This window comes from Hylaeus anthracinus, unplaced genomic scaffold (genome assembly GCF_026225885.1).
Source record: "Hylaeus anthracinus isolate JK02 unplaced genomic scaffold, UHH_iyHylAnth1.0_haploid 5, whole genome shotgun sequence".
Taxonomy (NCBI): domain Eukaryota; kingdom Metazoa; phylum Arthropoda; class Insecta; order Hymenoptera; family Colletidae; genus Hylaeus; species Hylaeus anthracinus.
In genome coordinates, this window is record NW_026535322.1 from 12,522,896 (window position 1) to 12,536,006 (window position 13,111).

At 30.7% G+C, this 13,111-nt stretch overlaps 4 protein-coding genes across 7 annotated transcripts; 2 read left to right on the forward strand and 2 right to left on the reverse strand.

Moving 5' to 3' along the window:
* Window positions 1-320: 320 nt before the first annotated feature.
* Window positions 321-4,570, forward strand: LOC128895481 (glutamate--cysteine ligase catalytic subunit). The gene is made up of 9 exons (XM_054158107.1): window positions 321-1,014; window positions 1,609-1,718; window positions 1,822-2,007; window positions 2,093-2,265; window positions 2,615-2,829; window positions 2,936-3,304; window positions 3,388-3,738; window positions 3,811-3,992; window positions 4,081-4,570. Exons 1-9 carry the CDS (start codon window positions 865-867, stop codon window positions 4,247-4,249), a joined length of 1,905 nt encoding a protein of 634 aa, XP_054014082.1. The 5' UTR covers window positions 321-864; the 3' UTR covers window positions 4,250-4,570.
* A 173-nt stretch (window positions 4,571-4,743) lies between these two features.
* LOC128895499 (protein Mpv17) lies at window positions 4,744-6,146 on the reverse strand. Its single transcript, XM_054158137.1, has 5 exons — window positions 6,006-6,146; window positions 5,714-5,887; window positions 5,521-5,636; window positions 5,183-5,404; window positions 4,744-5,092 (listed from the first exon to the last, which is right to left on the reverse strand). The coding sequence occupies exons 2-5, from the start codon at window positions 5,802-5,804 to the stop codon at window positions 4,964-4,966; spliced, it is 558 nt and encodes a 185-aa protein (XP_054014112.1). The 5' UTR covers window positions 5,805-5,887; window positions 6,006-6,146; the 3' UTR covers window positions 4,744-4,963.
* Window positions 6,147-6,163: 17 nt separating this feature from the next.
* Window positions 6,164-9,429, forward strand: LOC128895476 (protein O-mannosyl-transferase TMTC4-like). Of its 2 annotated transcripts, none has more exons than XM_054158091.1 (11): window positions 6,164-6,334; window positions 6,420-6,875; window positions 6,943-7,126; window positions 7,203-7,382; window positions 7,444-7,904; window positions 7,973-8,353; window positions 8,429-8,536; window positions 8,645-8,786; window positions 8,856-8,970; window positions 9,042-9,224; window positions 9,293-9,429. In XM_054158091.1, the coding sequence occupies exons 2-11, from the start codon at window positions 6,538-6,540 to the stop codon at window positions 9,427-9,429; spliced, it is 2,229 nt and encodes a 742-aa protein (XP_054014066.1). In that variant the 5' UTR covers window positions 6,164-6,334; window positions 6,420-6,537. The 2 variants fall into 2 exon arrangements, with proteins under 2 accessions (XP_054014066.1, XP_054014067.1); XM_054158092.1 differs by lacking the exon at window positions 6,164-6,334 and having other exon boundaries at window positions 6,427-6,568; window positions 6,650-6,875.
* LOC128895487 (snRNA-activating protein complex subunit 3) lies at window positions 7,520-11,381 on the reverse strand. 3 transcript variants are annotated; one of them, XM_054158116.1, is made up of 7 exons: window positions 10,789-11,380; window positions 10,516-10,702; window positions 10,161-10,439; window positions 9,837-10,081; window positions 9,462-9,753; window positions 7,729-7,897; window positions 7,520-7,660 (listed from the first exon to the last, which is right to left on the reverse strand). In XM_054158116.1, the coding sequence occupies exons 1-5, from the start codon at window positions 10,983-10,985 to the stop codon at window positions 9,483-9,485; spliced, it is 1,179 nt and encodes a 392-aa protein (XP_054014091.1). In that variant the 5' UTR covers window positions 10,986-11,380; the 3' UTR covers window positions 7,520-7,660; window positions 7,729-7,897; window positions 9,462-9,482. The 3 variants fall into 3 exon arrangements, with proteins under 3 accessions (XP_054014091.1, XP_054014094.1, XP_054014093.1); XM_054158119.1 differs by having other exon boundaries at window positions 10,516-10,682; window positions 10,789-10,928; XM_054158118.1 differs by lacking the exons at window positions 7,520-7,660; window positions 7,729-7,897 and having other exon boundaries at window positions 9,483-9,753; window positions 10,789-11,381.
* Window positions 11,382-13,111: the final 1,730 nt, after the last annotated feature.

Below are 13,111 nucleotides of genomic sequence, written 5' to 3' on the forward strand. Positions count from 1 at the left end.
TTTATTTAACTTTTCATTAGTAATTTTCAATTTATTTAATATATTAACTATTTTTATATGCAGTATATAATACCATTATAAATATGTAAATATTGCACAAGTTCATACAAAATAACAAATATTCAATAACTCTGCAAATTATAGTTTTGTAACTAATTATTAGTTACATAAAGTATCAAATTACACTTATTTAAAAGCATGGTTTTTAATGTAGAAATAATTTTGTTTTAAAATATGACTCACGGTAAAAGGAAATACTCGGTTACATAATATTTATCGCGTAAAAGGTAACTCACGAATCATTGAAACCATTATTTTTCAAACAATGTAATGTGGTAGTAAGAGAACATGGTTAGGTTGAAATTCTAACAATAGAAAAAATTTGGTAGGAGAAGAAATTATAACTCTTTCTACTCTTCATCTAATTCTTATCGTCTTGATAGCCTATATTTTCCTGTAAGGAAACATTACGCATCATTCTTATAAAATTCTTTTAAATCCCATCTTTATCAAACTCCGGAAAATCAAACTGCCGGTTGAGGTAGGAAGTGGTGGAAGAGTATACTTCTACACAGCAAATGGTAGGAGGTCTCCCAAGTCGATTCTTTCATTTACCCAACGATATATATCATTAAAAGTGACGGGATACTTCGACGAAGACTGTAGGTAGTATATAAAGCGTCGTTGGTACTGTATATATCTTATTTCATTGTGAAATTTCGGTGATTTTTAATACACAAGTGTGATTGTGCCTCGGTGTACCTCGGCACAAGTCGGATTGAGCCACTTTTGCGCGAAATTTTGTTTTAAGTATCAAATTTTGAAACACACCCATATAACTGCTAACCTGTACATTTTACAAATATGGGTTTGTTGTCTGTGGGAAATCCTTTAAGCTGGGAGGAAACAAAAAACCTTGCCGATCACGTACGAAAGCATGGAATTATTCAATTCATTAACTTGTACAAGAGGCTCAGAGATCGACAGGGTGATGTGCTGAAATGGGGTGATGAGGTAATATCCATTTTTCAATTTTTCACATTCCTGAAACACTTATAAACTTATTTTGCTATGTCATGCTACAAAAAGTTAGATATCATAAGTAATCGCTAAAAATATTACCTTATGTATCTGTCTTAAAGAGTATTACAAATTGCAAAATATTATTTAATATATACATATTATTAATACATAGCTAAATTTCGAAAAATTGTATTTTTATATTGAAATTATCATCTTCTAATGGATAAAGTAATATAGTTATGTCATTCTAGTACACATTTCAACAAACATGAAAAATCACCTTTTTTCAGTTAAATTTATTTCTATTCCTATGCGAGATTATCCTTGATTTGCTTTTATCGTTAACATTGTTGCATGCTTATTAATTGATGTAATTGATGAATGTACAGTAGTAGTTCCAGAACTATTATAAGCCATAACCTTGAGTTTTCCTGATTTCAATTACAGTTTAAATACATCTAGATGGATGAGTCAACACTTTTGCTTTTACCATGTGGTTTCTAAATTTACTTATTATTTTAATGTTAGCAATTAAAACTAAATTGTTGTAGTGCCGTTAACATTTTATTCGTTGTTTTAACACAGGTGGAATATATGATTATTAAATTTGATGATGTAGCAAAAACTGCAAAGCTCAGCTTAAGGGCTCCAGAAATACTGCAAATTTTAAATGAAAAAGAAGATAATGATCCAGAGTAAATATTTTTTTCTCCTCCCTTAAACAAGAAATTAAAACTTATTTGTTAGCAAACAATAATATTATATTAAACTCATATTCTAATACACATTTCCTTACAGCAATATTAAATCATTATGGAGACCTGAATATGGAGCTTATATGATTGAAGGAACACCAGGAAAACCATATGGGTGTTTGTTAGTTCATTTTAATGTTGTTGAAGCAAATATGAAGTATCGAAGGCAAGAAGCTTCAAAATTGCTTCAACCCAATGAGGTCCTAATGTCTTTAACTAATTTTCCAAGGTATATAAAATAGTGTTCATACCAGAATATGATAGATGTATAAGTATTTAATATAGATCCAATTAACGTATATCTCATCCTATAGAACAGGAGCAATTGATTTTACAGATCCTCCTGCACAACCTACACCAAGTACTAGTGTATCGAGAAGTTTATTTTTCCCAGATGAAGCTATATTTCCAGGCCATCCACGATTCAAAACATTAACAGGCAACATAAGACAACGGCGTGGAGAAAAAGTTGCTATAAACATTCCTAGTATGTATTTAATTTACTTAATGCCTTCATATTGAAGTATTTGATATACTTCAAAAGTATCTACCCTTTCTTATCAGTAAGTAAGAGCAAGTAAAGGAAACTCCAGAAAACGTGTGGAGAATAGTTTATTTATTTAATTGACAACGGCTTTCTTCCTGTGACCTTCTTGAGGTATGCTACCAGTTTTGAAAAGGAAAACAATGTTAATTCAGATTAATTTCTTATACAAATTTGTAAAACAAATTAATTTTTTGAACAATCATGTGGTAATGAAGAACTTGTATCCCTTTCATGTTTAGTTTTCTGTAGATAAGACAATTTAAGTTTAACATACAGCATTTGTTTACAGTTTATAAAGATAAAAATGTTCCAAATCCATTTAAAGAGGATTTTGGTACCTTGATCGAAAATGAATCTAGTAGCGCAGCAAAAGAAGATCATATTTACATGGATGCTATGGGATTTGGAATGGGATGTTGCTGTTTGCAACTTACGTTTCAAGCGTGTAATATAGAGGAAGCAAGAACATTGTATGATCAATTAACACCTTTGTGTCCAATAATGGTTAGTGACGCATAACAATATTGTTATTTTCGCCTAGAAGATAAAAATGCGAAGTTAGCTTTTTTTTCGCGCATACATTACAGAACATTTGTTTAACATTCAACAGTTGGCTTTAACCGCAGCTAGTCCATTTTATCGAGGATATATAAGCGACGTTGATTGTCGATGGAATGTGATATCTTGTTCTGTCGACTGCAGAACAAAGGAAGAACGTGGTTTAAAGCCTCTGAAGGAAAACAAATTCAGAATCAGTAAATCTAGATATGATTCTATTGATTCATATCTTAGCGAACAAGGAGAAAAATACAATGATGTGCCATTAACATATGATGATGAAATATATAAACAGCTTCAGGATAATGGAATTGACAAGTTATTAGCACAACACATAGCTCATTTGTTTATCAGGGATTCTGTGTCTCTATTTTCTGAAAAAGTGTATCAAGATGATGAAAAAGATACTGATCACTTTGAAGTAATTATTGTTCCTATTAGTAACATATAACTTAATATATATTGCAAGTATATTATTTTATATACATTAACGTAAAATTTTAGAACATTCAATCAACCAATTGGCAAACAATGCGGTTTAAACCACCACCACCAAACTCTCCTATAGGGTGGCGAGTTGAATTTCGCCCATGCGAAGTTCAAATTACCGATTTCGAAAATGCTGCAATAGTTTGTTTCGTTGTTCTACTTACAAGAGTTATTTTAAGTTACAAATTAAATCTATTGATACCAATTAGTAATGTTGATAAAAATATGGCTAGAGCTCAAAAGAGGAACGCAGTTAAAGCAGAAAAATTTTGGTTTCGCCGAGATATTACATCCGATGCAAAAAATCAAGATAATGGACAAGCGGAATGTACGGAGTTTACCATTAATGAAATTATCAATGGAAAGGTATAATTTTCCTCTGGTAAATAAAATCAATTGAATAATTAACAAAAATAAAAACATATTAACTGGTTTTAGGATGACGTCTTTCCTGGTTTAATACCACTAGTAAACTCGTACTTAGCCAGTATGGATGTAGATGCTGACACACACTGCACCGTACAAGCATATTTGAAATTGATACAAAAGAGAGCTTCAGGAGAATTATTGACAACTGCAGCATGGTTAAGGAAGGAAGTTATTTCACATCCAGAATACAAGTACGTACTTCCTTATATGCATAGACATACAAATTAAAGGCATACAAATATATCGTTACATAATTATTATTATATTATATTAATATAGATCCGACTCCGTAATTACGCAGCGTATAAATTATGATTTATTAAAAAAAATTCAGAAGATTGCTACAAATGAATTATTGTGTCCAGAATTACTTGGTACGTGTATATCATCCAAAACTAATGAAACTATACCTGCTGCGGTTGCAAAAGCTGAAAAAGTTCCACTATGAATTGTTGATAGTAATTACACTTACATAGATCATAGATAATTTAGATAAAATTTTTATTTATTTTACTACACTTTATATGTTGTACATATTTAGTGTGAGTAATAAGTATTTTGGCACAAAGCTTAACGCTGGGTGTTTGTACTCGATCATTTAACAGTTTTATAAATAGTTACATTCCGTAAAATAATTTTATTTTTAACATATTCAAAATGTATCCTTTTGTAAAAAATATCAATACTTTTAATCATGAAAAAGAAATCGTAATGTGAAGCTTGTTTATATAGTTTATTTATACATAAATAATAAATTCAAGGGAACATATATTTTGTATTTTAATACCAGAAAACTATAGAGAAACAAGAAATATTATTCTATAAAAAGTAGAGTACACTTTATGATTATAATCCTGTTTGTCAATTAGTTGTAAAGGAGTGTAATTCTGTTGCTATGTAAAAAGGTAAGGGTGTGTGTGTGTGAGGGAGAGATAGAGAGAGAAAGAGATAGTTCTTTTATTCGTTATTTATAATATTACAATTGTTATTGCAAGATCATATTGTTTATGATCATTTTCATCATTTGTTTTTTAAAAGACACCAATTTTTGTATTACTCTACTGTGTAGAACTTTTAGAATATAACACTTAAGAGAATGTTTGTATTAAAAAAGTTACACATATACCATCAATGTTTTTAAACCTGTAATTATTTCATACACCTATTGATTTCCTAAACTTGTCCTATATGAAATGTAAGTATTCCACAACAGAGCTACTGATTGTACTGTTAAAACCTGGTATTGTAAAGGTATAAAATAAAAGTTAAATAATTGTACTGCAGGCCAAACCTGAAACAGAATTTGCACCCACAAATATTGAAAATACATATAACTGGAATAATATAGAAGGTTCATCCCATTGCACACATTATACATTACCTTATAATTATTTTTTAAAATATCAGGATACTCGTTTTTTAATTTTGTTTTAACATTTTCTGCACTATTTTCTTTAAACATACCAATTACAGATAATAAAACTAGTAAAAATGAAGGTGCAAAAAATATTTGATCATAACATACTTTTTTTAATACTACAACTCCTCCTTTAGAACCAATATATTTATCTAATATTCCATACCAGGTTCGTGTTACGGGACCCTGTCATAAGTTCAATTTATAAAATCATTATAAAATAGACGATAATTCAACAAACAAATATGTAAGTACAATTAAATAATGGGTGTTTTAAATATTGTTATACTATAACTACTTACAGCAATAAAAAAACCTATACTTCCAAATTGGGCTGTCCTTACAAAATCTAAATCCTTAATTTTTCTTTGCTCAACTAAGTTTTGAGCAATCTGATCACCAAGTGCCATCAATGTACCTGTTCATTTAATAATACAATCAATTACAAGTATGAGTTTTTATTATACAAGTACAGAATATTTGTTATTCTATTACCAGCTTGGGTAGCTTGAACAATCAATGGATATTTTGATGTTAATCTTTGGTATATTTTTATAATATGCGACATGTTCGTTGAAAGTGCCATTATATCACCGACTCAATTATTGTATTACGACAAGCTCATTAATTATAAATTAAAATCCATATTTGTTGACTGAATACCTATATCTAACGCAAAAAGTATTTAATTTACATATTAATACGTGTGCATACAAATACGGTTTAAAAATTCGGAGCACGTGGACCACTTAGTATATAAAATAAATCTTGATCTACAAAATCGTACCTTGTATTGCGACACTGGTGGTTTTATATATATTCGATATCAAAGTCGGCTTTCCAAAATAGATAAAGATTTGATTTATTTTATTTTTGTAGATATTTCCTTTCCTAATAAATTAGTGTACTATATAGTCATTGGTCTATTCTACTTCCGATTGTTTCCGATTCCTATGCGGTTAACTACAGTTAATTAATTGAAATGGCGACCTCGCGATAAATCAGTAGTTATTATGGTCGATATTTCGGTTCGGTTCATATTAAACCTGATTAAACCACAGAGATTGTATCACAAACTCCTATCGAATGACCGATCTATTCTATACCTTGTTTGTGGTAACACTAATTTCCAAAAAATGCTAGCTTTAAGGTTAATACTATTTCAGGAAGTAATTGAAATATTTGTTGTTTTGACTTATAGTTAACTGTAGAGTGCCGAATAAGAAGTTTCATCCTCTTGTTTATTCTTTAAGTGGACTGCACAAACATGTAAATGTTCAATGTAAATATTTGACAAGTGGATATTGAGGAAAACAAATATGTTACCGAAAACGGATGTTAGCTTACCGGGTAGATTATTATATCTCTGTTATAACGAAGTTCAAATTATAAACAGAATTAATACTTTGATTAATAATTTCGTACTTTCAGACGTTCCACTACCATTTTCTTTACTTATAATCACATTATTGTCTTTGTGCTTTGCTAATAGCTACAATGGTGACTTTGTGTTTGATGATTCTGAAGCCATTATAAATAATGAAGATGTACAAACAAATCCTCTTAAAGATTTATTTAAAAATGATTTTTGGGGCACTAAATTAACTTACAAGCAAAGTCATAGATCGTACCGACCACTTACAATTCTTACCTTCAGGTAAAAATATGTTTATAAGAAATATTATATTTGAACATCAATTACTGAGAAATATTAACGTTTTTAGATTACAATTCTGGCTTCGTGAAACTTTTGTAGCTCAAGATTATCATATAGTAAATATTATTTTACATACACTTGTATGTATATTACTGTTGCCTGTATTTAACATAATTTTGGGCTCAAAAGAGAAAAACATTGCAGTTTATGCTACTATATTATTTGCTGTTCACCCAGTACACACAGAAGCTGTAAGAGTTATTGTTTAAATTAATTTTTTTTTTCTAAAATACAAACATAATTTTGAGTAATACTTTTAATATTTAGGTTTCAGGTATTGTAGGTAGAGCAGAATTGTTGTGTGCTCTATTTATGTGGTTGTCTATTTTGCTATACAATTATTCCATCTATGGAACAAGATTACTATGTAGATGGTTCAGTATGTGTGGTTGCATCATATCTATAGGAATTTCAATGTTATGCAAGGAGACTGGAATTACAGCAATTGTAAGAAACATGACAAATTTATTGTATGTTAATATATACCAATAATTGTAATTTATTTCAGGGTATTTGTAGTATATATGATCTTGTAGTGGTAAACAAGGTGCTGCCTTCTGATGTGATCACGTTTCTGACTATACAATTCTCTTACACAAAAATAAAGAATATTATTATGCAGAAACGAAAATTATTGATCAGGCTTTTTATACTTTTTTTATCTGGTTTAATACTCGTAATTTCAAGATTCAGTGTTATGGGATTTAAACCTCCTACTTTTCAGCCTGTTGATAATCCAGCATCATTTTTAGATAATATATTTTTGCGAATGATGAATTATAGTTATATTCACTGTTTAAATGCATGGCTTCTGATATGTCCACAATGGTTATGCTTCGACTGGTCTATGGGTTGTGTACCTTTAATTACTACATATGATATAAGAATACTTTATGTTCTTATTTTTTGGCTGATTATTGGCCTACTGTTCACTTATGCATTCAATCCACATGAAGATCAATCTGTAAGGTAATTATATCATCATAAATTTATTTAACTGTAAAGCTACTGTAAGAAATGTTTTTTTTTATTTACAGATATACAATTATGGGACTGGCGATACTAGTCATTCCATTTCTCCCAGCTAGTAACATCTTTTTTAATGTTGGATTTGTGTTAGCAGAGAGAACCTTATACATTCCTTCTGCTGGTTATTGTCTCTTATTCGTTATAGGATTACATAAACTTTGTAATCGTATTTCTATGCAATATGCATTATTAGCATACACAATTTTAATTTCATTATTTTTCACGAGATCGTGGATGAGAAGTGATCAATGGAAAACTGAAACATCGCTTTTCAGATCAGCATTACTTGTTTGTCCGTTAAACGCGAAAGTTCATTATAATATTGCTAAAAATGCTGCTGATGCTGGAAATTCGACCTTGGCACAGTACGCATACGAAGAAGCTTTAAGGTACAACAATGTACGCGAAATATATTTCTAAGTAAAACAACAGGGATTAATGTAAATTCAATATCTTTTTAACAGATTAAATCCTAAGTACGCTCAAGCTATGAACAACCTTGGCAACTTGCTCAAGGATCAAGAAAAATATTTAGAAGCAGAAAGTTTATTTAAACGGGCTATAGAGCTGCAGTAAGTCTGATTATAATAGACTATTTGAGATGCAAGCAGATGAAAAAGTTTATGTAGTCGTGCCTAAAATTTTTGAATTAGAAACAGTCACTAAGTTGTGAGTTTTAGGGAAGACTTTGCCACAGCATGGATGAATTTAGGTATTGTCCTATCGGCACTAAAAAAGTACAAAGAATCTGAAAAAAGTTACTTAACGGCTCTTTCTCATAGAACCAAATATCCTGATTGCTTATACAATTTGGGCGTATTGGTTAGTAAAATGGACATTGATTCAATGAAATAAAATCATTTGTTCTAAAACAAGGAATTCTGATTACAGTATTTGGAACAAAGAAATTACGATAAAGCTTTAAAAGCTTGGGAAGCGGCTACTAGACAGAGAAGAACTCACAGAAGAGCATGGACGAACATGATATTACTTCTTGATGATTTAGGTATCTAAATAAAATTAATTACACGTTTATACGTATAAACTATAATACAGTAAATATATGCATTGTTTTAGGTATGCGTGAAGATGCACTTAAAACAGCGACTCAAGCTTTACAGTTCCTACCAGATAATGCCTCTATTCACTTTAATATTGCAAATATATTAGGCAAAGCTGGAAATTTTGTAGCAGCGGAAATGCACTTCAAAATTGCAATATCGAAAAATCCAACAGATTCTATGTTTTTTACAAACTTGGGTAAATTTGGAAATTTTATATACGAATATTAAATGTTTGTATTTAACTTTAATATCAATAAAATTTAGGCGTACTTTACCATCGATGGAATAAATTGAATGAAGCCGAATATATGTACAAGAAAGCATTGGAAATTAAACCAGAACTTCATAGTGCAAGGGATAATTTAAAGAAATTGTATTCTCTGAAGTCATCAATAAAATAATTTAATTTTTAGAATAATAGAATTATACTTACTATAAAAATGAAAACGTTTCATTATAGATTTATTATTTTCTTTACGAGTTCTGTATTACGCGGATAAGGGTATGCCTTGAAATTTCCAACTTTTTTGTCATCGATATAATTAAAAGACTTGAAACACGAGTCACAGAAGTAACAAGGATTGTGTGGTATTCTCTCATGCTCCAATGTGATCCACTGTGCACTGTACACTGTACATATCATACAAAATTTAGAACCAGTAGGTCTTATTCGTACTATTTGCGGATATGCGGCTAAAGCTAAGTCGTCGTTACGATTGATCAACCTGAATAAGAAAACTCAATTAAGTCTAAGTATACATAGATTTATCATAATCATTTAAGATTCATGTGTAATTTACTGAATTACCTTGAATCACTGAATACGATCAAGTGCTCACAACCACCTTGGTGTTTATACACCCATGGATAACCAAACCTTAAGAATAAAGAATCTAATCGACAATATTCCATTGAAGCAGTTTTGAAAGGTCCTAATTTTGGTCGTCTTTTAGCCCAATCTAGAATCACCTTACTATAATCAACGTTTGTTGGACATCTAGTATCATTATAAAATGTGTCTTCGATGAAAAAAAATCCTGATTTGTAGATATCCTATAAAGTAATACAAACATTTCAAAATATAGATATAATATAAATTATAAAGTATACAAACTATACATGAAAAAATTACCTTTGCCATTGGACCTATAGCATTGTCCAAATTTGTACTACACTCTTTAGAAATTGTATGATCAGCAATGCAAGGTATTTTATCTCTCAAATCAGCTAGTGTTTGAGAACCTAGAATAGCTGTGATATTGTTTAATTTAAGTAAAGTACCACACTCTGTCTTTAGTGTACTTCTTGCACGTTGAATGAAAGGATAATAAATCCTAACATAGATTATAATATCTCGCCCAGGAATTGCAAACTTGCCATTTGCTTCTAATTCTGTTTTCTTGTCATGATTCTAAACAAAAATAGAATAACTATATATCAACAATAATTTCTTTCTTAAATGATCAATATATCAAGTAGACATTTACTATGATTAATTCACTTTTATACTTGTAACAGAGTACTTTGGTTCCTAGTTGTAGTCTTCTTCTTAAATTCTGAATGGTCTGTAGATCCACATCTTCTGGTTCTTTAGGATCAAACGTCTCCTGTTTTCTCATCTTTCTATGATTAATTATTTTTGGCATTTCTCCTTCTACAGTTAAATTGTCAACACTGACGACAATGCATATATTTTGCAATTTTATAAAAGAAAATACACCACTGTTGCAACTTGGCATGAAAATAGTAAGGAAAACTACCTGCAATAATTTGCTAGCATGGATATTTCTTCTTCGCCGAGGTGGATGCCCATAAGTCCTAACAAATCTCTGTCATCTCTTTTCATAGGTATAAAACTTTCTGTGTTAGCTATCATGTTCAGATATTCGTCAAAATATTCTTTTATGTGAACCTTTGGTGACGCGTTGTTATTGTATAACCTATATACGTCATCCATCGATAATATATTTGATTAATACCGTAATTCGTAAACTGTTGGTAAAAATTTACGAAACCAATTTTCTAGGCACACAAAGATCGATTAAATCGTGAAATATTATATGCTAAACGCTGTCTCTTTCACAGTTTTTGACAAGTTTCTACACTGTACGTTATTCTTCGTCCAGCAAGAAAACAGTAAACAAAGCCACGTGACATGTAATTTGAACAGAAGCTCAATGATACAATTGATTCGATGTTTCGTTGCTGTTTTGCATTTTCTATTCGTTTGACGATTTTAACGGCAAAATGCCCAAATTTGTAACAAAATAATTTCTATCAGTTCTTGGCGCTGGATGACGCTACCAAATCCTATTTGATTTATTTTAAACAGAATTACGTGTGTGGAAAATGATGTCACATCTGGAGATGAAATAATGAATCTATCGCATTAGAGTTTTTAAATTGAATTTACGTCTAATTTCTTATAGAAGGTATTAGTGGCGCCATCTAGCCACTATCAATAGAAACTATTATACGACAAACTTGAGCATTTTACTGATAGATGGCGCAGCATATTCTGTTCCTTGAAGAAACGCGCGTAAATTTGAATACATCTTTATCCTATAAATATGTATTCACAGGTGTAAACTTCATTATTTTAAATTAGTTAAAAACTGAAATAAATGTACTCGCCATGTAAATATTTGAAAGACACATGTAACAGGACTATTTGTCATTAATAAAAAAAGAATTAAAAACGAAATCTTCTAAACACTGCGTAAGCCACGCAGATCTATAGCACTCTTTTCTACAATATTTACTCAATTATTTAACAAGCATCGTGACTAGATGAGACTTTGTTACGTATTCTTTACATTCTTTCACATGTTACATTCTCATTATTCTATTTACTCTTATCGTTTTATTTTCTAACACCCTCACTAGTAGTCTTGTAAGGCTCAATGGTCTCTACAAATAACACTGTCCAACACGATTTTTTTTCCGCGATAGCCACTAGGTGATTCTTATAGGGTTCCTCGTCCTAAATACGAATCTGAAAGTGAAATTGCTCCATCACCCTTAGTTTTCGAGAAATACGAGATTTTGTAAAAACGGTCGATTTTTAGAGAAAACGTAGTACTACTTGAAAACCACGAACGCTAGAAAGTTCTATTTAAACTTAAAAGATGGAGGAGTGTTTTCTGAATATGAAGACATATTCCTTTAGAATTATCTGCTCCTTTGAATGCCTGTAATGAACACCGAAGTTCAAAAAGGTGATGATGCGTGAATTGTTCGCGAAATACTTTTGTATTTTAATGAAAAGTTATTCACCTAGGTCGAATTTACACTACGTTATCGGATTCTCCAAACATTTCTGAAGAGAAAACCATTCGCGGCAAATGTTGGAACGGTTTTTAATCCATACGGTTTGACAAAATGTTAACTCGGTACGCATGAACGGTGTTTTGCCGCTGCACAGTCATTGCTCGGTATGTTAGGATTCGCCTAATCGGTGCCACGCGCTATCGGTTTTTCTATTACATTTACATGTTCCAGATAAGGAATTCTTCATTTTTAATATTTCATTTATACTGCAACTCAACAAAACGAAGACAATTGGCCACTGTTTAAATTTTAATCATTATTTTCCCGTTTTTTTGTCTTCAATTATTCGACTTTTGCTAATTTGGTATTGAGCAAACTTTATTTAAATCTAAATTGAATTATTTAACAATTAATTCAATCTATAATTGTATATTTTGTTGTTAATTTTTAATGAAAATTGCTACCTAACAAATTTCTCTTTAGAGCAGAGTTTACCCCCGAACACTAACTTAAATAAAAAAAAAAGATTAAAGTATCGAAAAGTAGAAACATTAAGCTTTAAAGTGGTATTCTATTCGTCAATGTGGGGTGAACTTTAACAAAGTTACGAAAATTTGATGGTTATTATTCAAGCGCGTAGCGACGATTGTACACAACGCATGACGACAGCCCTGATTTACCGATATAAAGCGAGCGAAGCCTTCAAACGCCGGCAAACAGAATTCCTGCGTTCTAAATTAATATTTTCAGGATCTGTACGATTTAGAAAACGTTCCAATATTTGCCGCGGGTGGTTTTCTCTTCAGAAATGTT